This window comes from Phocoena sinus, chromosome 6, assembly GCF_008692025.1.
Source record: "Phocoena sinus isolate mPhoSin1 chromosome 6, mPhoSin1.pri, whole genome shotgun sequence".
Taxonomy (NCBI): domain Eukaryota; kingdom Metazoa; phylum Chordata; class Mammalia; order Artiodactyla; family Phocoenidae; genus Phocoena; species Phocoena sinus.
Window position 1 is genome coordinate 1,886,505 of NC_045768.1, and position 23,996 is coordinate 1,910,500.

At 54.3% G+C, this 23,996-nt stretch overlaps 1 protein-coding gene and 1 long non-coding RNA gene across 2 annotated transcripts; both read right to left on the reverse strand.

Moving 5' to 3' along the window:
• Nucleotides 1-2,621: 2,621 nt before the first annotated feature.
• Nucleotides 2,622-22,412, reverse strand: PAEP (progestagen associated endometrial protein). Its single transcript, XM_032634044.1, has 7 exons — nt 22,317-22,412; nt 21,702-21,841; nt 20,941-21,014; nt 4,205-4,315; nt 3,391-3,495; nt 3,121-3,162; nt 2,622-2,690 (listed from the first exon to the last, which is right to left on the reverse strand). The coding sequence occupies exons 1-6, from the start codon at nt 22,410-22,412 to the stop codon at nt 3,146-3,148; spliced, it is 543 nt and encodes a 180-aa protein (XP_032489935.1). The 3' UTR covers nt 2,622-2,690; nt 3,121-3,145.
• LOC116755134 lies at nt 17,785-18,595 on the reverse strand. Its single transcript, XR_004350243.1, has 3 exons — nt 18,519-18,595; nt 18,287-18,328; nt 17,785-17,853 (listed from the first exon to the last, which is right to left on the reverse strand). It is a non-coding gene; the product is annotated as an uncharacterized LOC116755134 (long non-coding RNA).
• Nucleotides 22,413-23,996: the final 1,584 nt, after the last annotated feature.

Consider the following 23,996-nt stretch of genomic DNA (forward strand, 5'->3'; position numbering starts at 1 on the left):
GCACATGGAACATTCTCCAGGAACGACCATCTTAAAGACCATGGTAAAATAAGTCTCAATAGATTCAAAAGGATTTGAATCACGTAAAGTTGTTCTCTGACCAACATGGAATAAAATTAGAAATAAATAACAAAAAGAAATTTGGGAAATCCACAGATATGTGGACATTAAACAACACACTCCTAAATAGTCAGTGGGCCAAAGAAGAAACAGCAAAGGCAAATTGTAAAATACCTTGAGATTATTGACAATAAAAACACAATATACCAGAACTTATGGGATGCAGTGATAGCAGTGCTTATAGCAAAATTTATAGCTGTAAGTGCCTACATTAAGAAATAAGAAAGATCTCAAAATTTCATAACCTAACTTTACACATTAAGGAAAAAGAAAATGAAGAACAAATTAAATTACAGCAAGCAGAAGAAAAAATGATAAAAATGAAAGAGTAAATAAATGAAATAAAGAGTGGAATAAGAGAAAAATCAATGAAACCAAAATTGGTTCTTTGAAAATAGTAAAGAAATTGACAAACCTCTAACTAGAATAACCAAATAAAAAGAGAGAAGACTCAAATTACTAATGTCAGGAGTGATAGAGGGGACATTACCAACAACCTTCAGAAATAATTATGATTATATGAGCAATTATATGCTAACTAATTAGATAACCTAGATGAAATGGAGAAATTCTTAGAAAGATATAAACCCTTAGAGATTCCTAGAAAAACTCAAGAAGAAAGGAAAAATTTGAATAGGTCTCTAACATGTAAAGAGATTGAATTAATAATAAAACATTTTCCATGAAGAAAAGCCCAGGACCAGAAGACTTCATTGGCAAATTCTACCAAATGTCTAAAGAAGAATGAATACGAATCCTTCACAACCTATTCCAAAAATTAGAAGAGGATTCATCCTAGGAGACCAGCATCACCCTGACGCCAAAACCTGACAAAGCCATCACAGGAAAACTACAGACCAATATCTTATATGACATAGAGGCAAAAAGTTTCAACAAAATACTAGAAAACCAAATCTAGTAGCACACTAAAAGGATTATATACCACAAACTAGTGGGATTTCTTCCAGGGATGCAGGGTTGATTCAACATAGAAAAATCAATCATTGTAATACACCATATTAATAGAATAAAAATTAAAACCACATCATTTCAATATATGCAGAAAAGTTGCTTGATGAAATCCACCGTCCCTTCATAATATAAACATTCAACAAACTAGGGATGGAAGGGAACTTTTTCAACCTGGTAAACCAAAAACATAGCAGCAACAAGAAAAATAGGAAAACGGACTTTATCAAAACTAAAAACTTACAAATTCAGGTGAATATTAGAGAGTATCAAGGCGAAATGTAAGCCACCCCACGGCACGTGGGATCTTCCCGGACCGGGACACGAACCCGCGTCCCCTGCATCGGCAGGCGGACTCTCAACCACTGCGCCACCAGGGAAGCCCTAAAATATTTATTTTAAAATCAATGAATGGTGCTTATATGGGTGTTCCTCTCTTAATCTGTTAACAGATTTATTATATATTGTCTAACGTGGAAACGTGATTTTCTGCCTTAAATCACCAGGTACTGAATACATTGTTGGATTCGACCTGTTAATAAATTATTTGGATATTTGTATCTTTATTCCAAAAAGTGATAGCTCTGCTTTTTTTTTTTGTCTCCTGCATCATTCCATCCAGCTTTGTTAGAGGACAGTCCAGACTCCTCGTCTCTCTGTGCCCTGGAACAGACGGTACGAGCCAGGATCCATCTGACGGTGCTTTGCTGGTTCTCAGCCATAGACTGAGAACATCTGGCACTGGAACCGTTCTTTATTTTCTAGAGTTATTGTTCTTTCAAAGTTTTCTTTTTTAGCCAATACTGGTATTTAATAGTTTTCTAGAAATGTATCCACTTTACCTATATTTTCAAAACTTTAGTATTATACATAAATTGTGATTATATGTAACTATACATATAGCAATACGTGTGTATATTATGTTATACGTAAACTGTTCTTATGATCTGAAAATCCCCGTTTCTGTCGCTGTGTACCCCCTTTCCATTTGTGATCAATGCATTTTTGGCATATGAACTTTGATATCAATAGTCTTACTAGTAGCAATTACCTTTATGTTCCTGAAAGCTGGTCATGAGGGTCATGGGGCTGCATTTGTAAAAGAGGGCAGAATTTGATCTGCAGGCAACTAACAAGTTTTTATATCAATGTTTATTAGACTAAGGGACAGCAAGTTTCCGTTTCCTGTCCTTTGTGGAGTCTGGGTGTTGGCTGAAGACGCAAAGCTAGCTGGCAGGTGCCTCTGCCGCGTCCCTACCTAGTTTCCAGAAGTTTAAAGGAGCCGTGATGACGTGTGCAGGCCCCCAGGTGTCATGAGGCCTGTGATGCAGACACCTTAGATCCCGGCCCTGTGTCACCGCCTGAGCCGCCCGGGTCCCCAGCCCACGCGCATCGGCCAGGAAAGACTCAGACAGGAGTGCGCACTGGTTCATGCCTTTATTGCTGAAGGAGGAACGCCCCCGAGCAGGAGACCCCAGGCGGGGCCCGGAGGGGCCTGGGTCCCAAGAGGGGTGACCTTGGTCCTGGTCCCTCCTGACACTGCTGATGGGGGAGGCGGGGGTGACGTCATCTGTCCCCAGAGAGGCCAAGGCTCCCGGGCCCTGAAATGGACACGGGGCTCTCCTGTGCTTCCTGGGGAACCTGCTGGACCCTCGCCAGCGCCCCCTCCCCGGGCTGGGCCTGGGGGTGCAGGACGGCCCCTCCTCGGGAGAGGGACCACCCCGCCTCTCCCCTCAGGTGGAGTGTCTGTCACCGGTGCCCGCTTCCGGGGCCTCCACCTTGGCCCTCGGCCCTGCCCAGAGGGAGCAGGGGGAGGTCAGCATGCGAGTGAGGCCAGGACACAGGAAACGACCTCCCCAAAGGCCACCCCTCGAGAGTGGGCACGCGGCCAGCGGCTCCGCAGTCGCCAGGAGAGACCCCAGCTTCCAGCCATTCCCGCAGGGGGACCCCAGGGCCTGATGGGGGAGCCCGGGCCCCAAGACCCCCACCCTGTGCACGTGCCCAGGATGTGGGGTAGGGGGGTTACGTTACCTCCAGGGCGCCGGCAGGAGCTCGCCTAGACGCGGCACTGCTCTGTGGGGGAGGGAGAGCCGTGCGGGAGGGTCAGGACGGGACTGGGCGCCCCCAGGGACAGAGGGGCCTGGCAGGGGGTGGGGAGGGATGGGCCCACCTCGGGGCGCTGCACCTCCACCCCGTTCCTCCCGGGAGCCCTGGGGAGAATGGGGCTCATCACGGGAGGAAGTCATCCCCGGGGTTGGTGGCTTTCTGCCCAGGGAGCCGGGGCGGGGCCTGGGAGCTCACCTTCCAGCTGGGTCGGGCTGAAGGACAGCCGGATGCGCATGGGCAGGGGCTTGATGGCTCTGTCGAATTTCTCCATGACCCCGTCGTCCACTGGCAGGGTCCTGGCTGTGGGGGAGGGGTCAGTCCCTGGGGGCACCCCCGCCCCCCCCCCCCCAGAGCTCGGGGACGCCGAGGGCCCTGCCCCCCCCAGGGTGGTCTGCAGGGCTCAGTGCCCCCGCCCTCCGGGGCCCCTGCCCTCTCCGCTCGGCCCATTCCCCTCATCGTCCTCCCGGTGCACTGCAGTGGGGGTCTGCACGGCACCCCCCTCCGGACGTCTGGGTCTCCTCCTGCCCTCCGCGCCCCACCCCGGGGCTGGCTGACTTATGACCGGGAGCCTGCACTGCCTGGTGCCCACGGCCACTTCCCTGGGGACACACAGTGGCACATCTTCTGTGACAATAAAGATGCCACCTGACATTTGTTTTCAGGACGTTATAGTTGAAAGATGTCTCTGTAACTGAATTCTTATTTGGTGAAGTAATTGAAACTCCCGGGTAACAAAGGCTGTTGGATTCATAGTGACCCGCCGGCTCCATCGCGATGGTCACACCAGTCACAGCGCTTGCAGTCCGCCTGCCCCTCAGCGCGCGGTCTGTCCCTCGTCCCCAGCCACCCACAGGCCCACAGGAGACCAGGCCACAGGATGCGACCCTCTCCCGATGACCCCTCACCCCTCCTCCTCTTCCTCAGGTGTCAGGCTCCCCCGTTCCCACATGCTCTCCGCAGTGAGGACCACACCGTGGGTCTCCCTGGGAAGCAGGGCTTGGGCGCGTACCCAGGTACTGGCAGGTCAGGCTGCGCTCGGGGTCGGCCGTGTTTTCCATGCAGAAGAGCAGGTAGTTTGTGTAGTCGGAGTCCAACACGAAGATCTTATTCTCATTCAGGGCTGGAAGGGAGACCAAGACAGGGTAGAAGTAAGTTCCAGCGGCCAGTTCTTCTGGTCACCACCTGGCAAGGACTGCACTCCAACGTGCTACAGCCCCTTCCCCAAAGCCGTCCCCAAAGCCGTCCCCAGGCACATCAACTGCGGATGCGCCAGAGACATTCCACCACCTCCTGGACCCAGGAACACGCACCGCTCAATCCAAGATGCCCCCTGGGACCCAGAGTGGTCAAGAAATGGCACATATATACAATGGAATATTACTCAGCCATAAAAAGAAACGAAATTGAGCTACTTGTAATGAGGTGGATGGACCTAGAGTCTGTCATACAGACTGAAGTAAGTCAGAAAGAGAGAGACAAATACCGTATGCTAACACATATATATGGAATTTAAGAAAAAAAAATGTCATGAAGAACCTAGGGGTAAGACAGGAATAAAGACACAGACCTACTAGAGAATGGGCTTGAGGATATGAGGAGGGGGAAGGGTAAGCTGTGACAGGGCGAGAGAGAGGCATGGACATATATACACTACCAGACGTAAGGTAGATAGCTAGTGGGAAGCAGCTGCATAGCACAGGGAGATCAGCTCGGTGCTTTGTGGCCACCTAGAGGGGTGGGACAGGGAGGGTGGGAGGGAGGGAGACGCAAGAGGGAGGAGATATGGGGATATATGTATATGTATAACTGATTCACTTTGTTATAAAGCAGAGACTAACACACCATTGTAAAGCAATTATACTCCAATAAAGATGTAAAAAAAAAAAAAAAATGAAAGAAAGAAATGCGGTTGTCACGCCGATCTCAGGTGAGACTGGGCACCGCCGAGCGAGGGAGGAGGGGAACGTCCCAAGAATGGTTGCATCGCGGGGCAGCCCTGAGCCGTGGGAACTGGGGCGGCAGGAGTGAGGGTTGCCCTGACAGAGGCCAGCGGGCGGCAGTGGCTGCACCGCAGGGTCAGGCAGCTTCAGGGGCAACGCCAGCATCCTGACCCAGTGCAAGCAGGTGGCTCTGGAGCCCCTGGGGCAGGCGACCTGGCAGTGGTCAGTTCTTGTCTGGCACAGACAAGAGTGAGTGAGTCAGAGTGAGTCCCAAGGTGGCCCAGGCTGCCCAGCGGGAGTGGCCCTGGTGGAAGCCCCCCTGCCCCCCATGGCGCTTTCTCATCTTGGATTTAGTGAGGAATGAGTGAACCAGTGGATGAGGGAAGGAACTCGTCTCGTGGAGATGGAGGAACCCATGTGGTGGGCTGGGGGCCGTGGGGCACCCTGACCGCTGACAGTGGCTCTCAGCTCCACCTGGAAGGGCACAGACGTTTCCTGAGCTCAGCCTGAGGGCCCCGAGCTCCTGCCCAGCAGAGAGAGCTTGGAGAGTCACCTTGGGGAGTGAGGCCAGCCTAGCAGGGACCTGCCCGCGGCCACTGGCCCCACAGCACCGGGCAAGGGGCAGGGAGGTCAGTGAAGCTGGTGTAATAACAGCGTCACTCGTCACCACCAGCCCCTTAGCATCCTCGGGCCCGGTGCCAGCCCCCTGCACCTGCCCAGAGCCCCCCAGGGTGGTGGGGCTCCTACCACAGACCCGGCACTTACAGTTGATCTTGAACACAGCAGGGATCTCAGTTTTTTCTGCGATGATTTTCTCCTTAACACACCCATCCTTCTCCCTGAAAGGCAGGCGTTTCCTGAACCACGTGCACCGACCATGCACAGTTGATCAGGCCAAACTGTGGGCCAGGGTGGAAGCTGGCCCCAGGAGGGGCCCGAGCCGGCGGGGGGCACTGGAGCCCAGCTGGTCACCCAGGCCTTGGCTGTGCTCACAGTAACCTCTAGGGCCACAGGTGACCAGGTTGGACAGGCCACAAGAGGTCAGACGGATTGAGGGAAAAAAGGGCCGGGAGCGGCCAGGCCCCGCGGTCCGGGGCAATGACCTGCACCTGCAGACAATCCTGGGGTTCGGGTCCCCATCTCTGCACCCCACCCCCACTCCGAGGGCAGATGGGGCTCTCCCCACTCTGCTTTGTCTCTGTGACATCCCGTTCATCTGAGATATCGAAGTGTTCAGACTAGAAAAGATGCAAAACGTCTCCCCGTTGCTCAAGTACATTCGTAATCCTTAACCTAACACAGAATTAAAGTAACTGCCTGAATGCACATATCTTTCCTACGTGTTTCCACTTCAGTGGATTTTATCTCTCTTTCCAAGTTAACTAAAATGATGTTTTATGTTCATTTATTTTATTATGCTCCGAAGCATCAAATTAATAAAAGTTTTTTTTTAAAAAAAAAGCCCTGGGTGGGGCTCCGAGGGCCCCATTGCCCATCCCTGGGGCCCTGGTCCCGCCCAGAGTGCAGCCGAGTCCCACCAGGAGCCCTGACCGCCGCCCGCACCCTGCTGGCCTGCAGCCCCGGCGGGATGTGGGGACCACGCGCACCTTTTCTGCAGGAAGATCTCCAGGTCGCCCTGGGGCGTGGGCCTCAGCTCCTCCACGTTCACTCTCAGGGGGGCGCTCTTGGTGTCCAGCAAGGAGATGTCACTGGCCGCCATGGCCACGGAGTGCCACGTCCCTGCCACCTGGGGAGCGGGCTTGATCGGCACTCGGGGGCGGGAAGGGGACCCCGTCCCCACGGTGGGCTCTCTGTCCCACCCCGACCTGAGGCAGCCCTGAGACACCCCCTCCTCGGCACCCTGAGGAATGTTCTCCCTAAACTCACTCTGAACCCCAAGAAGGACCCAGAGGAGCCCATCACACAAGTGGGAATGTTTGGATCTTGGGGAGACGTGGCTGGAGGTGGGGAAAGGTTGGGGGGCAGAGAGACCCTATTAGGGGCTTAACTGTGTCCCTTTAACCCCCAGAGCCTCAGAACATAACTCTTTGGAGACAGGGTCTTTAAAGAGATGACAAAGGTAAGATGAGGTCATTAGGGTGGGCCCTGATCCAGTGTGACTGATGACCTATAAGGAGAGGAAATTGGACACAGGGATGACCAGGTAAAGACACAGGGAGAAGACAGCCGTCTACACGCCCAGGAGAGCGGCCTCAGGAGAAACCAGCCCTGCCGACACCTTGATCTCAGACTTCCAGCCTCCAGGATGTGAGACGATGTTGTTTAAGCGGCCCTGTCGGGGGTATTTGTTAGGGCGGCCCTAGCAGGGTAATGTGCACCCCAGACATCACAGCCTCCTCTGTCTCCCCTCGGCCTCTGAGACCCCTGCCTGCCCTGCAGCTCACCACCCACCCAGCCCCCCTCGAACCCTTTGGATGTCCAGGTCCTCCATAGTCCGGATGACGTTGACAGCCTGGGTGCCACACGTGAGGGCCAGGCCCAGGGCAAGCAGAAGGCACATCATGGCTGCAGGCTTGGTGGCACTTCTGGGCTCTGGAGGGAGAGGAAGGCCGAGGCACTGGGCTCGGGGTCTTATATAGGAGGAGCGCCAGCCGGCCAGCCTGTGCTGGGCTCCCCGCCACGCAGTTCCCCGAATCCCCTGTGACTCACCCTCAGGCCCTTGGGTGGCTTCCTCAGCTGGGACAATAGGAGGCCTTCTTCCTTCCGAGGCCAAGCAGGAAGGTCCTCTGCGTCCCCGGGACTGGACGGCTCCAGCTTGGCCCCAGAGAGGAAGGGTCCGGAGTGCGAGTCCAGGCTGGCCGCCAGCGTCAGGAACACTTCCTGGGCCGGGCTCTTGGACAAGGACAGGTCAGAGCCAGCACTGAGGACAGCTGTATCCTGGAGGGCGGGCCCGTGGGTCGGCCGGGGTCCAGAGAGCCCCACACCAGGAAGGACCCAGGGACGTGAGCCAGGGGGTGGCTGTCTGCCCCGAACGAGGGGGTCACGTCACCCGCACCCATCACCCCTCTCTTGTGGGCTGCCCTTCCTGGGGGTTCCACTAGCTCCCAGGGCCTCCCACCCGGTCCTGCTGAGCGAGGCCTCCCGAAAGGCTATGGTCCCGCTGGGTTCCTCCTGCTTCTGGTATACTCTCCTGTCTCGGGCATCGGCTCCTCCAAACCCCACGGACGTGGCCTTGGGCGAAGGGTCACCCCACCCCCTGCAGGCTGGGGTGAGGGTGACGTGGGGCTCAGGTGGAGCTCCAAGGATGGGCCTGGCCTGTAGTGAGAGCTCTGCAAGTGTCTGCTGCCCAGTTAGGGTAGCAATAAAGACAACAATGCTGACGGCAACAGTCATCATAACCCCCAGAGCCACCCAGCCGGGAAGGTGACCTGACCTGTGGGGGTCCAGCGGAGCAACACCGCGTGCTCCACGTCTGTAAGTGTGATAGAAAGGTCCACAGTATCTGAGTCTTCAATCTACCGAATCGTACATTTTAAATCTCCTAGGGCACTTCCCTCCATACCACTCAAGGCTGAAGCAAGCCGCCTTCAACACCTTGGGAGGCATGGGGCCCTGGCGCCGGGCATGTACCTAAGTCTGGAGGGGAATCGAGCAGGACACAGAAGTATCTGTCTCGCTGAGTCCACCTTGACGACAACACCCCCGGGGGCTGTGCATGCCCTGTGTCCCGTGCCAGGGGGGCTGCAAAGGCCATCAGTTGACATTCCAAGTGATTAACCTGCTCATCTCGGGGTGGCGGGGGCGTGAACTTTGGGGTGGGGGAAAGGGGCAAGGTGGGGATATCTCCCGATGGTGGGAGACTTGGAGGGTCGGCCCCTGTGCCCACCCCCCGATGTGTAGGGTCTTTCCAGGTGGCCACTGTCATTGTCAGCATCTTGGGAGGCTAAGGGGTCTCCTAGATTAGCTCTGGTTTGCTATCTGGCCTCTGGTTTCTTTCCTGTAGAGACCACTGGTTACTGTACCAGGAAAGAGCCCATGCACTGGAGAGACTGCAGGACCCCAGGCTGCCCCCAGACTCCCCTTTCCCAGGGTGGGGGCTGTGAAAGGAGGAGGAGGCTCGGGCAGCCCCAGTCCTCGCCCTGATCTGTTTTATCTCCTTTAATTCTTGTGACAATCCTCCGAGCTCAGGGTCCCCAGCATCCTTTGTTACGACGAGCCACAGGCAGTTATGGAGTTGAATTCTGTCGCCCCAGAACACATGTTCACCCAGAAGCTCAGGATGGGACCTTATTTGGAAACAGGGTCTTTACAGGTGTAAGTAGTTCAGATGAGGCGTGCTGGAAGGGGGGCTGATCTACTGTCTGGTGTCCTTGTAAGAGAAAACGAGGACACGGAGGGGACACAGGGAGAAGGCATGTGAACACGGAGGCAGAGATTGGAGCGCGGCTTCTACAAGACCAGGCTCCAAGGACTGATGCAACACCGGCAGCTGGAGAAGCGGGGAAGGATCCTTCCTGGGAGTCTCTGGAGGGACCTCGGCCCTCCGACGCCCGAACTGTGGACTTCTGGCCTCAGACAGGACAGGGTACACTTCTGTAGTTAGTTAGAAGCCCCGCCGCTCAGTGGGTGGCCCCCTAGGACATCAGCGCGGGCGGCTTGGACCCAGGGGTCAGATGCGAGAGGCCATCCCCTTCAACACAGCTCCGCTCTCAGAACGGGGTCACGCAGGGCAGAGGGAGGTCAGCCAGAGAGAAACAAGCACCGTGTTTCTCGGCGAACTTGGGAAATCGAGATCCCACCAGCCGCGGGGCATCCGTGCTGCAGGTTCTCACGTGTTCCTGTGAACCGAGACCACAAAGCATGCCCTTCAGGGCACAACTATTCATAACTTCCAGGAACCTTCAGTTTCCATAGAATACCATCCAAAAAATAAAATTGGAAAAAATAAAAAGAGAGAGAGAGAAAAGGAAAAAAAAGCACCCACTGGCCTCGGGCAGTTGGCATTGTCCATTGTGGGAGGGAGACTGAGATCTAAGGGCTCAGCTTCCCCCAGGTCACGTGTTGCCCCAGAAAGTGGGACCTGGGAGGAGACCTGGGCCCCCACCAGCTCTCAGTCGCTCCCCCTCCCACCAAAACCCCTTGCTCTTTAGAACCATGTCAGGAAGTCGGGCCTGTAACTGCAGAAGCAGGAAATCACTTCTCTCAGAATGAAATCGTGGGGCCGGGCAGGGTCAGTGGGCCTTCACACAGCTGAGGATGCCATGCTGCTCGGGGCCTCAGCCTCAGCACCGGGAAGCCAGTCTGAGTTTCGCTGCTCACGACCGTGGTGGCCGGCACCAGGTGCCCCCCACGCGTGTCCAATAAAATGGACAGCCTACAAGAAATGGACAAATTCCTTGAAATGTACAGTCTCCCAAGACTGAACCAGGAAGAAATAGAAAATAGGAACAGACCAATTACCAGTAATGAAATTAAATCAGTAATTAAAAAAACTCCCACAAACAGAAGTCCAGGACCAGATGGCTTCACAGGTGAATTCTACCAAACATTTAAAGAGTTAACACCTATCCCTCTCAAACTATTCCAAAAAATTGAAGAGGAGGAAACACTTCTGAACTCATTCCATGAGGCCAGCATCAGCCTGATACCAAAACCAGGCAAAAACACTACAAAAAAAGAAAATTATAGGTTAATATCACTGATGGACGTAGACGTAAAAATCCTCAACAAAATATTAGCAAGGTGAATTCAACAGTACATTAAAAAGACCATACACCATGATCAAGTGGGATTTATCCCAGGGATGCAAATATATCTGCAAATCAATCAATGTGATATACCACGTTAACAAACTGAAGAATAAAAACCATATGATCATCTCAATAGTTGCAGAAAAAGCTTTCAACAAAACTCAACATACTTTTATGCTAAAAACTCTCAACAAAGTGTGTATAGAGGGAACAAACCTCAACATAATAAAGGCCACATAGGACGAGCCCACAGCCAACATCATTCTCAATGTGGAAAAGCTGAAAGCATTTCCTCTGAGATCAGAAACAAGACAAGGATGTCCACTGTCACCACTTTTATTCAACATAGTACTGGGAGTCCTAGCCACAGCCCTCAGATGAGAAAAAGAAATAAAAGAAATCCGAATTGGAAAGGAAGAAGTAAAACTGTCACTGTTTGCAGTTGGCATGATACTATATAGAGAAAATCCTTAGGATGACACCAAAAAGCTAATAAATGAATTCAGTAAAGTGGCAGGATACAAAATTAATACACAGAAATCTGTTGCTTTTCTATACACTAAAAATGAACTATCAGAAAGAGGAATTACAGAAACAATCCCATTTACAATTGCATCAGAAAGAATAAAATGCCTGGGAATAAATCTAACCAAGGAGGTAAAAGATGTGTACTCAGAAAACTCTAAGACACTGATGAAAGAAATTAAAGATGACACAGAGAGAAAGATATACCATGCTCATGGATTGGAAGAATTAATATTGTTAAAAAGACCATACAACCCAAGGCAGGTTACAGATTTAATGCAATCCCTATCAAAATACTAATGGCATTTTTCACAGAACTAGAACAAATAATTCTAACAATTGTATGGAGACACAAAAGACCCGAACAGCCAAACACAATCTTGAGAAAGAAGAACAGAACTGGAGGCATCATGCTCTATGACTTCAGACTATAGTACAAAGCTATGGTCATCAAAACAGTATGGTACTTGCACAAAAACAGACACAGGGGTAAATGGAACAGAACAGAGATCCCAGAAATAAACCCAACTAATATGGTCAATTAATCTACAACAAAAGAGGCAAAAATATATAATGGGGAAAAGACAGCCTCTTCAATAAATGGTGTTCGAAAAACTGGACCACTACATGCAAAAGAAACAAACTGGACCACTTTGTAACACCGTGTACAAAAATAAACTCAAAATGGATTAAAAACTTAAATGTAAAACCTGAAACTAAAACTCCTAGAAGAAAACATAGGCAGTACACTTCTCTTAAGGAAGAGGGAAATTTGAGACAGACGTGAAGGACTGATAAGAATTTAACAAGAGGGAACAAAATGAGCAAAGCTAGAGATGGAAAAATATAACCAATATTTAAGAAACATGAAATTGGGCTTCCCTGGTGGCGCAGTGGTTGGGAGTCCGCCTGCCGATGCAGGGGACACGGGTTCGTGCCCCGGTCCGGGAAGATCCCACATGCCGTGGAGCGGCTGGGCCCGTGAGCCATGGCCGCTGAGCCTGCGCGTCCGGAGCCTGTGCTCCGCAACGGGAGAGGCCACAGCGGTGAGAGAACTGCGTACCGCAAAAAAAAAAAAAAAAAAAGAAATATGAAATTATCCTGTATAAGTTTTGGGTAGATTAGGAGTGAATAACTTAAAATTTTAGCTAGGTTTACATTTTTGGAAATCCCGAAAAGTCATATAAACGTTTTACTAGACAATTAGGAGCCGTTGAAGATGTTCAAGAAGATGATTTTAGTAAAGGTATTTAAGACACACTAGATGAAATACTAAAAACACAATCGGGAATTAAGAGGTCACTGCTGTTGTCTCTCTGGGTCTGTTTCAAGCACTAGTGTGCGTGAGGATAGTTTGGAGCTAACAAGCCATTAGCGGGCCCACCCCCGAGACTGAGATTCAGTTCATAAGTGGTGGGGCTCAAGATCTTTATTCATGACAGGTCCCCAGGTGGTTCTGTGCATGTTAAAGTCTGAGCATCTAAGGGACAGGTGAGAGCCTGGCCTTGAGTGTGGCGGAAGAAATGGCTAAGAGGGCACAGATGAGACAGGTGTGGTACCCTGGCTGCAAAACCCGAGTACGTATAGATGACTCTGTTCTGAACCTCGCTTAGTGGAAGCATAAAAAAAAAACAAACAAAAAACCCGACTTTCCTGGGCGACTGTGCTAATTCTCAGAATGGCCTCTTGAAGCTCACCAAAACTTAAGTGGCTAGTTGCATACGGTTTGTGGTTGGATCTAACAAGTTGGGACTAGATTGAGAGACTTAGAGAGTCATCAGTTCTCTTAATCTCCTAACTTCTTAAAAGCGTGGAGGGGCTGCTGAGAGAAATAACAAAAAGAGGGGGATGAGATAGAGTTGATCTAGGTCAGAGGCGTGAGCTCATGTGTCTCCCAGCAGGGTCCGTGTTTGCGGAATGAATAGGCACGTGAGTGACTGAATAAATAGGAAGCGCGATGGAGTTTTGACGAAGGTTTGTTTACAGGACTGTAGTTCAAATAGCAACAGGAAAAGTACTATCAACAATGTCCTGTGGGGAAGGGTCAAAACCCCCCAATGTCCTAATGTAGCCAAGCAGCACCCTATGGGGCCTTCCCGGAACAGACTCCCCCCGCATCCCCCATGTCCTCCACTTGCCTCTTGTTTGTAGAAAAACTTTAGCCTCCTAGGCCTTCCCAGAGTTCCAAAGAGTACATTTAATCAGAGAAGTGGGAAACTACAGAAAGAAAAGAAAGCAGTCAAACAAGTCAAAATTATAATAGTTTAGCCATTAAACAAAGCCAAGGACCTTTAGTTCCTCCTCAAGGGCTGTAGATAATATTCTGAGCCACGTCCTTTGAGCTGTTTTGCAGGTACTGAAACCTCCACCAGGTGGAAGAAGTTAACTCTACACTGCCCCAAAGCACACAGACCCCAGCCCAGCTGGAACTAGAAGGTTGATGCTGTTGACTCCTGATGACCTCACCACCAACCAATCAGAAGAAGGTCCACCAGCCCCCCTCCCTCACCCTGTCTTTAAAAATCTTTCCCTGAAAGACTTCGGGGAGCTCTGGCCTTTTAAGCACTGGCTACCTGGACTCTTTGCTTGGCGCCTGCAATAAACACCACCCCTTCCTTCATCACACACCAGTGTCAGGAGATAGGATTTACTGCACGTGGACACTCGGACCTGAGTTTGGTTTGGTCACACTAATAGCAAAGATTGTTAAAGGTTGCAAAATACTCTTTCAGGAAGTCTCTCTGACTTTCTACCGCAACTGGAAACAGAGGTGAGCCCAAGGCCAAAACCTCTCAGTCCCCCTTGCGGGGTCTCTGCCTCTATCCCTAGAGACACTTCCCCTCGGGATTATGACTCAGCGGTGGCCAACAGCAGGAAGGGTATTTCAGGTGGGACAGTCCCGATGAAAGGTCTATTCAGTGTCTCTTTGGGGAAGCACACGTTTCTTATACCAGATTCTCCTCCTTCTCCTGGGAAAATTCAGCAAAGGGTAACACGAAGCTCAGAAGACAGGCCTGAGGAAAACATTGGTGCCACAGAGCAAGGAATGTGGTCGTGAATCAGCTTTGCGTGACCAGTATTTACAAATACCCCCCACGTCACAGAAAGTCTTGTGTGATGTCTGGCTGAGCAGTGTGTTAAATTCTGGAAAACAACTCTTTTCTAAGCCATTTACCAGAGCAAAATTGTTTAAAATTCACACAGTTATTAAAATTATAATTATTTTAATAATTATGGAGCATTTTTATAGCAGTGGGAATACCTTTAGTTTAATAGCTCCTGAGCCAATCCCTTCTGTGGAAAAAACCAAAGGCTAGTAACATAGCACTGCTTTAAATTGACATCCGTATGGCATTATTTCTAATATGTTTGACCTGAGCTCTATCATTTGGGAGATAAATACATCTCATATGAGTTTGACCAGTTGGTGTTTAAAAAAAAAAAAAAAAGACAGGAGAGGACAAGAAAGCTTAACCTATAACATAAGTGGAAAATGTACCCCGGAACATAGGAAGAAAATCAAATCCAGTGCTGGATAACCATCCATCGTGACTAATTGTTTTTTCCCCTGCAATGTGAGGGTCATCTGACATTATAAAACATACTGATGCCATACAACCTCAATCGGTTAAAGAAAAACTATTTGGTCACCTCAATGCAGAAAACACGTTGGTTAGAGTTTAACAGCAATTCCTGGTTAAAACCAAGCCAAAACAAAACCTTTTATCTAAATAGAAACAGAAGGGACTTTCTTTAACCTAGTGAAGTATATGCAACCAACATTGCCAGCAAAAATCATTCTTAAAAGTGCTACCATCTTTATTCCTTTTTACACAAATTTTTTTTTGCTCTGTTACTGGTTTTAATTAATTTGTTATCTGTGCCCTGGAGTAGTGTTCTTCCTGCTTTTTATGGTTGATATTAGTTGAGCTTCTTTAATCTGTATATTTATAGTTTTCACCTAATTTTTGAGAATTTGGGGCCACTGTTTCTCCAAATAATTTTTCTGTCCTCCTCGTCCCCTGTAGTGTCTCTCTTTGTGGTCATTTTCTTTGCCCGGAACTATGCTTTATCGGTTATTAAAATAGCCACTCCTGCTTTCTTTTCATTAATGTCAGCATGGTACATCTTTTTGCATCCTTTCACTCTCAACCTGCCTATGGTTTTGAATTGGTGGTCTCCACTCCACTACCAAGCCCATCCAGAAATTAAACTTTTAATTTCTTTAATGGTAGGTTTCAGTTTTTGGTGAGATTTTCTACGCTTTCACTTGTTTCAAGTGTGTTCGGAATCACTTGTTGAAGCATGTTTACAAAGGCTGCTTTAGAATCCCTACCAGATAATTTCGACAACTGATTCGTCTTGCTTTTGGTGTCATTGTATCGTCTTTTCTCACCCAGGTTGCGATTTTCCTGGTGTTTGCTATGACAGGTGATTTTTGATTGTATCCTTGACGTTGTACCTGTTATGATAGGAGACCCTGGGTGTTACTTGACGTTGTTTTTTTTAGTCATAGTAAGCAGTCTCCCTCCTACTATCCTGGCCTATTCTTGTGGACTGTGGTTCCAGTTTAATGTTCAAAGCCTTTGTGGTGCCATTTTGACCCACACAAAGGGGTATCTGGTGCTCCCTGGGCCCCCACTGTCCCTGTTCGTGCTGCCTGAAGGGAGGAGGGTTTCTTCAGGCCTGGCCGCCAGCGTTTCCCAGTGGGGAGGACCATCTCAGGCCTGCTCTCCTGTGGGAAAGGGAGTGCAACCCATGGCTGATTATTGCCGGAGGGGCCTCGGTTGGGCTCCCTTGCCACAGGTGTCGCCTGGTGTCGTCAGAGGGACTCCTGTTTGATCCAGGCGGGGAATGTCCCACCTTGGCTGCCTTCCTGGCTGGGTCAGGAAACACCAGGCCGGGTCACCTTATTTGCTTGAGTCGGGGGGACTTGACTCCCCCAACCCCAGGGCCCCAAACCAGTTGGCCTTCCTTTTGCCACTTTTCAGATTTCTGCTTTTGCTGTCGCTTGTGTAATTTCCAGGCTGTATAATTGCGCTTAGCAGGGAGGAGCAGGGGGAGATGGGCTCACACCATCTTGTCCACATTGGAAGTCCAGCCGGCACGGTGTTTTGGGGAAGCTTTCTATTAAACTCTACCACAGTTGGCTTTGCTCGCTTTCAATTGACTATGTTAGCGGCAGGAAGAACCCACCGGGGGGCTGTCACACCGTCTCGGGCTGGCCCTGACGTCCGAGGAGACTGAGGCCCTGGCGGGTGGTGGCGATGGTGGGGAAGGTCAGGTGGCAGGACTGGGGTGGCGGGGGAGCCACGCTGGCACCCGGCGGTCGCTGCGCACTTCCTGCGCATGGACCCTGCTCTGGGCACAGGAGAGCTGTCTTCTCCTTCCATCCTCACCCACGCCTCCCTGGGGTCGGCTCCTTCCGTACTCTCCACTTTACAGGTAGGGAACAGAGGCAGAGAGGTGACAGCAGGGCGTCGTCAGGCTGGCCTGCAGCCTGTGCTCTTGACTAGCGCACAGCCGGGATGACCGCTGCCCTCGGCAGTCACAGAAACGAGCTCACAGCCTTGTCACCACCCTGTGGCCAGGCCCTGCCCTGCCGTCCTGTCCATCCTTTTCGTCTGTGGAGCCAGACCTGGGAGCTTTCCCATCGGAGGGGTTCGGTGTCAGGTTAGAGCTGGAGCGTGGAGCCGAATGGCCAGGGGCCCGGTTCAGCTTTGCCACTGAACTGGTGTAGGGACTGTGCAGCCACGTCAGCACCGTGCAGGGCCTTAGGAAGCTGAAATGCCTGAATGTTGTTGCCCCCATTTCTCTCTTGGCAGGGGCGGGGGTCAGCCCTGCCTCAGCTCCTGTCAGGGGGTGACCCTGAGCTCTAACGGGGGAGCGGGGTGGGGGCCTTGCTCTTCGATGCTGGTCCCTGTGGATCCGCCCACCCACAGAGCAGCCTGAGGCCCCGCCCACCCTGGCGCTCTGACACACCCCCACCTCCAGGGAGGGCGGGAGGTGCCAAGACATTTCTTTTTCAAGAAATTTAAATGAAAATGTATGATTTTCAGGGTGAGCTGTCCCACCAGCAAACAGGGTTTCCGCAGCCCTACGACGACAGAGGTGGGATGAATAGTAAAGGGAAATTGTGTGCAATACCGCCTGACACAGACGAGGCATCCCGCTGGGGTCCCCGCTGGGCTCAGGGCTGGGTCTGGAGGAGGCACCACCTTTCCCATCCCTGCTGTCACCACCTGAGCCGCCCGGGTCCCCAGCCCACGCGCATCGGCCAGGAAAGACTCAGACAGGAGTGCGCACTGGTTCATGCCTTTATTGCTGAAGGAGGAACGCCCCCGAGCAGGAGACCCCAGGCGGGGCCCGGAGGGGCCTGGGTCCCAAGAGGGGTGACCTTGGTCCTGGTCCCTCCTGACACTGCTGATGGGGGAGGCGGGGGTGACGTCATCTGTCCCCAGAGAGGCCAAGGCTCCCGGGCCCTGAAATGGACACGGGGCTCTCCTGTGCTTCCTGGGGAACCTGCTGGACCCTCGCCAGCGCCCCCTCCCCGGGCTGGGCCTGGGGGTGCAGGACGGCCCCTCCTCGGGAGAGGGACCACCCCACCTCTCCCCTCAGGCGGAGTGTCTGTCACTGGTGCCCGCTTCCGGGGCCTCCACCTTGGCCCTCGGCCCTGCCCAGAGGGAGCAGGGGGAGGTCAGCATGCGAGTGAGGCCAGGACACAGGAAACGACCTCCCCAGAGGCCACCCCTCAAGAGTGGGCACGCGGCCAGCAGCTCCGCAGTCGCCAGGAGAGACCCCAGCTTCCAGCCATTCCCGCAGGGGGACCCCAGGGCCTGATGGGGGAGCCCGGGCCCCACCAAGACCCCCACCCTGTGCACGTGCCCAGGATGTGGGGCAGGGGGGTTACGTTACCTCCAGGGCGCCGGCAGGAGCTCGCCTAGACGCGGCACTGCTCTGTGGGGGAGGGAGAGCCGTGCGGGAGGGTCAGGACGGGACTGGACGCCCCCGGGGATAGAGGGGCCTGGCAGGGGGTGGGGAGGGATGGGCCCACCTCGGGGATGCTGCCCCTTCACCCCCTTCCTCCCGGCAGCCCTGGGGAGAATGGGGGTCCAGTAAGGGGGGAAGATGTTCCCCTGATTCTCACCCTGGGCAGGGCTAAGTTCACCCTTCCTCTGGCTCAGGTCCAGGTTGATCCGCATGTGCTCGGGCAGAGACTCCAGGACTCTTTCGAATTTCTCCAAGACCTCGGTGTCCACTGGCAGGGTCCTGGCTGTAGGGGAGGGGTCAGTCCCTGGCGGCACCCCCACTCCCCCCCACCTGAGAGCTCGGGGACCCTGAGCCCCCCACCGCCCAGGAGCGAGCACAGGAAGGAGGCACTGATGCGCTGGGGTCTGTAGAACTTGGCCTAGCCCTGCTTCCCAGGGTGGTCTGCAGGGCCCCGCCCCCCGCCCTCCAGAGCCCCGCCCCTTGCCCTCCCTTCCTCGAGCCCATCCCCCTCCTCCTCCTCCCAGGGCAGCGCTGGGGGTCTGCACGGTCACAGAGGAGAGGCACCCCCCCTCGCCCCTATCCTGGTCTCCCCCAGTCCCCCTGGGCTGACTGACTTGACCAGGAGCCTCCACTGCCCGCCATGGCCACCTTGGGAGCATCGCCCGTATATTTACTTTGGTCAGAAAATCTCCCTTTAAAGCTGGTTGCATAACTGAAAGTGCTCTGAAGTCGTTAAGAATCTCCTCCTATAAGACTGTTGATGAATATTAGCCACTTGTACCAGCTGGTCCGTGAGGCCCCTCCACGTAGGGAGAAACCCCCGAGCCTCCTGCGTCAGTCCCGCTGGCCTGTCCCGGACCTTGTCCCAAGCATCTCCTGCCCTGCACGTCACCCCACATCTGGCCGCCAGTGTCGGGCACCACGGCTGGGACCTTTGCTAGCATGACCTGTAGGGGCCAGCGAGGCAGCCCCTCTCCCCCTCCTCCCACCAGGGGCCAGGAAGGTGCGGGGGAGTCTTGAGCGTCCCTTATTCACAGCTTGACCAAAGGCCACGTCTCTGACGAGGAGTGGCCCCTCCGGACACGCCCCATGGGGTCAGCCACGTACACAGGCACTGGCACATGGCGCCATGCTCATCGGTGGGCGTGGGGGCCTCCACGCAGAAGATCATGTAGGTGGTGTAGTCTGTGTCCAGCACGGAAATCTTTCTTTCCCCGTGATCTGGAAAAGGGGCGGAAATGGAGCCTGAAATCTTGTCTGAGTCCCTCCACCATGTCCGTCGGGGCACCGGATCATCGCCTGGGAGCGCCCTTTCCCACGGCGGCCACCGGGCTCGGAATATCCGCTCCCGGACACCGAGGGGACGCCCTCCCTACTGGGTGCCAGAAGCCCACCGCCGGCAGCACAAGTTTTAGGGACCCCCAGTGGGGACTCTCCGAGCCGCACCGTCTGGGCGAGACCAGCCCGTCCGCACTCAGGCCGAGACTGGAAACAGCTCTTAAATGTCGGTGCTACAGTGAGGCCGCTCTCCATGCCTACTGCCCGCTTGGCCAAACTCTGCTCCCCTATGTCCTGGACGTGGCATTAGTTCACTCACTTACTAATCCACACCCCCAGGCACTAAATCCCAGGTAGCCCCCCTCGATAGGGCAGGCTCCCAGGTCTGTGAGCGATCAAAAGGATGCCAGGATTGGAGCCTCACTGGAGCCTGGGGTTATACGCGGACACCAAAGAGTGGAAGAAAGAAGGGACAATATTTCAAGAGGAAGGGCAGCGATGCCTCTGTCCTTCGGGGGGGAGAATGTGGAGACCCCGCACCCTCGGGGTCCTTGTCCTGGCTGGATTTGACGCAACATGACGGCGATGGAGGGAAGGCTCTTTGGAGGGTCCTGCCGATTTCCCAGGTAGACCTGAGGCCCTGCAGGTGAGGAATGAGAACCTCGGGCGTGGGGCTAGGTGGCTCCCCGCCCCCCTCTGCTGCTGGGCCCAGACGTGGCAGGGCAGCTTCTGGGGATGAGACTGTCCCCACCCCTCCCACTGCCTCTCAGAAAGAGGACGTGACAAACAACAGATTGTGGATTGGAGATGGGGCTGGTGGGCCCTGGGGGTGGGGCTGGATCTGGGGGCCCAGGGATGTGTCCCAGGGAGGCTGCCAGGGCTGGGGTGAGGGGGGTGAGGCCTGGAATATTCCAGAAGCAGGTTCCAGGTTGGAGAGGAAAATGCACAGTGTGCCTGCCCACAGGTCTGGTTTGTTTGGATATTTTTAAGGAGCCCCCGAGAAACGCGTGCCCGCCCTAACCCACCCCCGGGTGCACAGGACACATACCCGCTTCCTTCCATCTACACCAAGCAGGGGGTGCAGAAGGGGCAGGAAAGCATGGGGATCCCAGGCCTTGTCCCCCTGAGAGTACCTTCCGCAGGGTGGGAGAAGCAGGGCCTGGTGCACAGGACGAGGCCACACAAGCCCGACTCCTGCTGCCCAGATGGCGGGATGGCGAGTGTCTCAGAGCATCAGGTGACGCCCCGCATGTGCTGGGGTTACCCCACGGGAGCATGGGGCCCGGGCTGGGGGCACTCACCGTCGACCTTGAATACAGCAGGGTCCTCGGTCTTCTGAGCCAGGATGGTCTTCTCAACGCACTTTTGGTTCTCCCTGAAAAGCCAGATGGTGGTGGGGGTCATTCACAAACCCTGCAGAGGGACAGGAGCTGCGCTCCGGGAAGTGTCCTTAGGGCAGGAGGACACCTGGGCCGCCCAAAGCACCGTCAGTCACCAGGTGCTGGCCTGAGTGGGAGCGGCCCTCCTTGGACCCAAGCGGGTGACTCAGGAAGTTGACAATGGGGCAGACAGAGTCAGCCAGGAACCCCACAGGAGAGCTGGCTGGTGGCCGAAGGCATCTGGCAGCTCAGAACTGACCCTGTCTGCATGGGGCTTTGGACACAGTGTTTCCAAGAATACTGGTCTCATCATGGCCCAGAATTCGCCGACGCCCCGGCTCCCCCACTCTGGGGGCAGGTGGGGCTCATGGTGGAAACTGCCCAGGCCCTGAGGACCCAAGCCTGCAGCTGCCCAGTGGTCTCCACACGGGCCTCTCCTCACACTGACCCCGGGGCCGCTCTGTGTAGCCGCCTCTTGCCCCACAGCCCCTGGGCGGGGCTCCAAGGGCACCAAGAACCTCCAAGCCCTGTTTCCCTGTCCCTGGGGCCCCGGCCCCACCCACAGTGCAGCTGGGGCCCACCTGGAGCCCTGCCCGCAGCCCACCAGTCCTGGAGCTGCCCCCGCTGGCCCGCAGCACCGGGGAAGGGGTGGTGCCTTGTCACGGGGGGCGGAGCACACCTACCATTTCTGCAAGATGATTTCCAGGTCGCCCTGGGGGGTGGGCCTCAGTTCCTCCACGTTCACTCTCAGGGGGCCACTCTCGGCGTCCAGGAGGGAGATGTCGCTGGCCGCCATGGCCACGGAGTGCCACGTCCCCGCCACCTGGGGAGGGATCTTGAGCTGCACTCCAGGAAGGGGACCCTAGCCCCACAGTGGGCTCTCAGTCCCACCTCAACTGGGCCACGTCGAGTCTCCTATGTGCCCAGGTTTCTCAGGAAGCATGACGCACTAGGGTTCCAGGTGCACTTGGGGGTCACCAGCTCTGTGATGACACCTGAGTGGGGAGTTCTTGCATATTTGGAACACCCCCCATCTCTACCGAACCCCCAGCGCAGTCCTAAGTCAGCCCCCATCCAGGTGTGGCAACTTAGAGGACGACTCCACCCCGGGAGGGAGAGGGAAACAGGAGCGTCTGGGAACCAAGTGGCTGGAGAGAGACAAGTCCCTCCAACATCTGGGGGTTGAAGTGGTCCCCCAATGCTATGGCCTCATTTTGACCCGTGTTAGACTTCTGCGGTCCAGGCTTTCCTGCGCCCTCTCAGCCCCTGACCCCAGCCCCTGGGGCCCACCCCCATACCTCTCTTATGTCCAGACCCTCCACTTTATTGGGAATGTGGACAGCCTGGGCGCCACACACGAGGGCCAAGCCCAGGGCGAGCAGGAGACTCTTCATGGCTGCAGCCGTGGTTGCACTTCTGAGCTCTGGAGAGAAGGGAAGTCCGAGGCAGAGGGCTTGGGGCCTTATATAGGAGGAGGCCATGCAGTTCCCCGAATGCCCTGTGACTCATCCTTGGGGCCACGAAGACACTATCTTCCAGGATAGCCTGAGGCCTGCTTTCTGTGACAGTGTCACTGACTTCCATCCGAGGCCAAGCAGGAAGGTGCCCTGTGTCCCTGGGCCTGGATGGTTCCTGCTTGGCCCCAGGCAGGAAGGGTCTAGGGTGTGGGTCCAGGCTGGCCGCCAGTGTCAGGAACACTTCCTGGGTCGGGCTCTTGGACAAGGACAGGTCAGAGCCAGCACTGAGGACAGCTGTGTCCTGGAGGGTGGGCCCGTGGGCCGGCCGGGGTCTGGAGACCCCCATGCCAGCCATGACCCAGGGACATGCGCCAGGGGGTGGCCCTCTGCCCCACACCGGGGGCTCATATCACTACACTACTGACGGGTCCCCTGCACAGGCTGTCCCCGTGTGTGTGCACCCAGTTCACACAACCACCTGAGTGTGCACGCCCTGGGCTGCCGTGTGCTCCATGAGGGGGCGGCACAAGGACCCCCACCACCATCTTGCTCCCTTGTCGTCATCTGTGGGAAGGACCGGGGTGCCCACATGGTTCTGGTACAACCCCCGCGGCCCTTGTTCCCCTTCCCAGTGCCACCCCCTCAGGCCGGCTCTAGGTGTCCCAAGCATGGGCAGCTGCCTCCTTCACCCCCCGAGCCTGTCCAGGATCCAGCCCTGTTTCCATCTCTTCTGCTATGATTGGGACCTCTAGGAGTCTGCAGCCCCATCTTTGGGCAAGGCCTGTCTCAGGATCGCTGGAGCAGGTGTACACTGCCCCCAGGTGAGAGTCAGCCCCGAGAGGCAAGGAGCAGAGACTGAGTCAAGTGAGGCGGCCGAAGGCTTATGTGAGTGGGGAGGGGCAGCCCTGGGAGGTTCCTATTGGTGGATTAAAACAACGCACAGTCTGGATGGATGAAGGGATGGATGGGTGGGTGGATGGGTGGATGGATGGGTGGGTGGATGGATGGATGGATGGGTGGATGGATGGATGGATGGATGGGTGGGTGGATGGATGGATGGATGGGTGGATGGGTGGGTGGGTGGATGGATGGATGGATGAGTGGATGGGTGGGTGGATGGATGGATGGATGGGTGGGTGGATGGATGGATGGATGGGTGGATGGATGGATGGATGGATGGGTGGAAGCCTGGATGGATGGATGGGTGGCTGGATGGGTGGAAGCATGGATGGATGGATGGGTGGGTGGATGGATGGATGGATGGATGGATGGATGAGTGGATGGGTGGGTGGATGGATGGATGGATGGGTGGGTGGATGGATGGATGGATGGGTGGATGGGTGGGTGGATGGATGGGTGGATGGATGGATGGATGGATGGATGAGTGGATGGGTGGTAGATGGATGGGTGGATGGATGAGTGGATGGGTGGTAGATGGATGGATTGGTAGATGGATGGATGCATGGATGCATGGGGGTTACATGGAGGCATGGCTTCCTTAACTCATATTGGATGGGCCAT